A 3,735-nucleotide genomic window follows, 5' to 3' on the forward strand; every position below is an offset into this window, starting at 1 on the left:
ATACGTGCTCTAGAGCCTGCTGGATATACTGAATTATGCCACAAATTAAGTACCAAAGCTAAATGTATCTAAGTCTGCTGCTTTAAGGACATTTCAACATAATTTACTCTTTCAATTTCTATTTTTGTAAGCTCAAAGTTATTAAAAAAAAAAAGGAAAAGCTGGTGTCAGCATAGCTGCTGACCTTTGCCACTGTAAACAAGACAGTTTTTAACCGGTAAAGAACTTTGCAAATATGAGACCTGTTTTGCTAGTGCTTGGAATAGTCAGTGCTTACACTCAGCATAAAAATCAGTTTGTACAGGAAAACAGACCTGTAGATGTGTTTGAGAGAAAATACAGGATTTCAATGACTTCAGGAGCAGGCACCATTCAGACCATTTATTTTAAAATATATTGTATTAAAAGCAAATTAGTAATTAAAGCCAAAATTAAAAAAAAAAAACAAAAAAAAAACAGTGCAAAAAGTCATCACACAGGCCTCTATTCTTGGATATAATCTATTTAATAGCATCACCTTGAAAATAGTACAAAACTCCCCTAACTTCATAAGGACTTCACAGAGGCCCACAAGTCCACATTAGGAGAGACATCCTGTATTTTAAGCTAAACTAACTGTCCAGCTTCCTTTTTATTCAGTAGCAGCTGATACGAAACTGCAATGCCCTAAATTCAGTTGTCTTGGACATGTTCATACAGACATACTATGTTAGAAATAAATATTAATTTATCACACATCCTCTACAAAAAAAATAGCAGGCATGAGATGGACTATATTTTCTTTAATTTAGCTACATACATTGGGCCCCACGCTCGCCCTTTCTCTGGGAGAACTAGAAGTTCATGCTGCTGCATACCACTGAGAAAAGTGAATTCCTGAGAAACAGCTTTGGCCATTTCACTTATGTCTTCAGGCGTAACATTACTGCAGGTGTCTACAATGAGATTTATTACATCACTGTTTTCTGCCTTTGAGAAAGTGCACGTGGAATAGACCAATGATCCACCAGGACGCAATGCTTTAACAGCAGACCTGCAAATAACAACAACAAAAAGAATCAGCATAAGAAGTGACACACTGGGGGTGGATGAACACATACAGACTTGTGCATCTAGAGTTATAGCTAAGTGTAAATAAATGTGAGAAATAGAACATCATGGAAACATCTTAACAGTAGAGAATTGACAGTTCAGGAAACTACCTGCAACACATTTTTCCTTTCTTATTTATTAATGTGTTCTCAATTAAATGAAGGTATTTTTTTATGCAACAGTGACACAGAAAGCAGCATCCATGCAGAGTTGCAGAATACACTTCAGACATTCGTATGCGGAGCACAGCTGTGAAAGTGCTACAGCTGTGCATACCAAATGAGTTACACTACATCACAAGCGAGAGTTAGGTACTCAGCTCGCTGCTTGCGTGAACCAAATATCAGAATGTACAGTTGCAGTAACAGCCTGAATTAATTACTGAGCTAGAATTTTACAGTCTTCTGCAAATTCTGTGACTTATGCCACAGGTAAGAGAACCCGGGGGGTTTCACTAATCCACTATTTTTCAACCTGACTTCCTAAGGAATAACAACTTATCAGACCATATTTTTTGTTGATGTGCCCTCCACCTATTTACCAGTTGAAAATTTTTGACTAAACAAAGGCAAAACAGATACTTAAGATTTCAAGTATCCTGAAAGCTTCAAGACTACTGGTAGGTGAACAGAGCAGAGTTTTTTTTGGCACTTCCCCACTGAAACTGAGTTGAAACAGAATGATTACTTTCCATTAAAGCAGATCTGCAAGGTCCTTTTTCAGACAGATGAAATATCAAGTATAGAAGTGAGCTCTGCAGTCCATGTTTGCCTGCTGCAAATTAAAAGTAAGGAGAAAAATCCCAAATGTTGCACCACACAAGAGCATTCATCAAATCTGGTACCACCACAAAACTGAAAGAGGAAGCTACATTAAAGGTTCATTGGCTTTTAAAATGCTTTCTTAAAGTAATCCCTTTTTATCATATACTTCAGAGCCTTCAAGGACATAATGGCTCAAAGACTTAATTGTAAGCTAGTATTCAGTCAGATCATCTCACTGCTTCTGTAAAACATACTGGGCTGAAGCAAATACCACATTAAAATAAAACTGTTCCCTAAAAAAAACTTGTTTTGTTTAAAAACAAGACAATATGAACAGGTGAATGCTGTTACTCAGCTTGTGAATATCAGAGAGACAACAGGGCAGATGCTCAGAGGACTGCCAGTGTGTCACTGGGAATTTAGCAGGTGCACAAGGGCAGTGCAGATCCTGGAAGCATGAACCTGTGGAGCACAATGAAACACACAGTCATGCTGTAGGGGAAGACAATGAATAACCTTGAGATTGGTAGATACTGTTGATAATAACTGCACTGACCTGCCAGAAAAAAAATCTATGGGGAATAATGAAAAAAAAAAAACAAAAACAAAAACCAGAAAAGGAAGGGACAACGACAAATCCCATATCCTCAAACCATATGAGGTGAGCAGTGCCCAAATGCAGCGAGCCTGATTCCAAGCCCAGATAAACACAATGCCATTGAAATAGCAACTCCTCCAAAGACAAGCTGAGGACTTACTAAGGGTGACAGATGAACAAAAACCCATGCAAAAGGAAAGAAGAAAATACAAGGAGAAAAAGATAAGTCTTTTTAACAGGATTGGGCATTTCCAGGAAAAGAATCAATAAAGACAAGCCTCATCACAATCAGGATCAAAGCAAATCACAGATCAAAGCAACTCTGAAAGTCTTGTCCAAAATAATAAAGAAACACCAGGACAAATAACTGTTTCAGACAGATATAATACAAGTCTCTCCACCTTCACAGGTGAAAACTCCCAAGTATTCTACCCAGTCTGTTTCTCTAGAGAGTGTACACATGAACTTGCTCATTTCTTCTATGAGTCTTGGTTACGTTAATAAGCAAGCTAAGTACATATTTTATTGCAGTCCATACTACTCCAATTTTAGTTAGCATAAAAGTAGAGAGCTCTCTCAGCTGCTGATGCTCAAAGAAAAAACAGTGTTTAATGCCTTTGTTGTATCAGTCCTCAACAAAAAGGTGGAGAGTGAGTAGATGACAAGCGCATTTAGCCTGAGTGAGCAGTTCAAGTTCAGCCTGTTAAGAGGTGAAGAAAGGTTACAGAGTACCTAGGCAGTCTGAATACTTTCAGTGTGACTGGGCCTAATGGACTCATTCTAGAATACTTCCAAAATTAACTAAAGCTCTCACAGAACTGCAAGCTTATCTCAGACCTCTTGAGTAGCTTTTGAGAGTCTGCAAAAATGTTTAAGAACATTTTAGACACAGGTTGATACAGGATGGCATTTACAACGCCACCTTGAGACAGTAAAACAGAGCAGGTGTCACCCTAACAACCCTTCCAGATCTTATTTTCTAAAATTCTGCAGTTATGAGTACACATTTGAATTGCCCAGCTCCACATATTCATCCTTCTTCCCTTCTGCTTCCCAACACATATACACTCTTTAGCAGGCTCCAAAAGCACCAACACTGGACTCAAGGCCCTTAAGCTGTCTCCACTATCTCTCCAACCATCTTCCTTGTTTGAAGCCATCCTGCTGTGCTGCAGCTGTCTATTTAAAAGGACAGGGCTTAGGCTGCTTGTCTCTGGCCTGTCTGAGCAACCACAGTGCACCCAGATGTACAGAAGGTAACTACTGTAAAGCAGAGCAGGA

General features: G+C 38.7%; 1 protein-coding gene across 1 annotated transcript in view; it reads right to left on the reverse strand.

Moving 5' to 3' along the window:
• Positions 1-744: 744 nt before the first annotated feature.
• Positions 745-3,735, reverse strand: part of NSUN3 (NOP2/Sun domain family, member 3) — a gene marked incomplete at its 5' end in the record, with an annotated part of 17,022 nt that continues 14,031 nt past the window's right edge. Inside the window, one exon of the mRNA XM_008946682.1 lies at positions 745-1,033. Coding sequence (XP_008944930.1) covers positions 772-1,033 — 262 coding nt within the window. The remainder of the gene's footprint in view (positions 1,034-3,735) is intronic.

Source organism: Merops nubicus, unplaced genomic scaffold (genome assembly GCF_000691845.1).
Source record: "Merops nubicus isolate BGI_N331 unplaced genomic scaffold, ASM69184v1 scaffold47768, whole genome shotgun sequence".
In the NCBI taxonomy this organism is placed as follows: domain Eukaryota; kingdom Metazoa; phylum Chordata; class Aves; order Coraciiformes; family Meropidae; genus Merops; species Merops nubicus.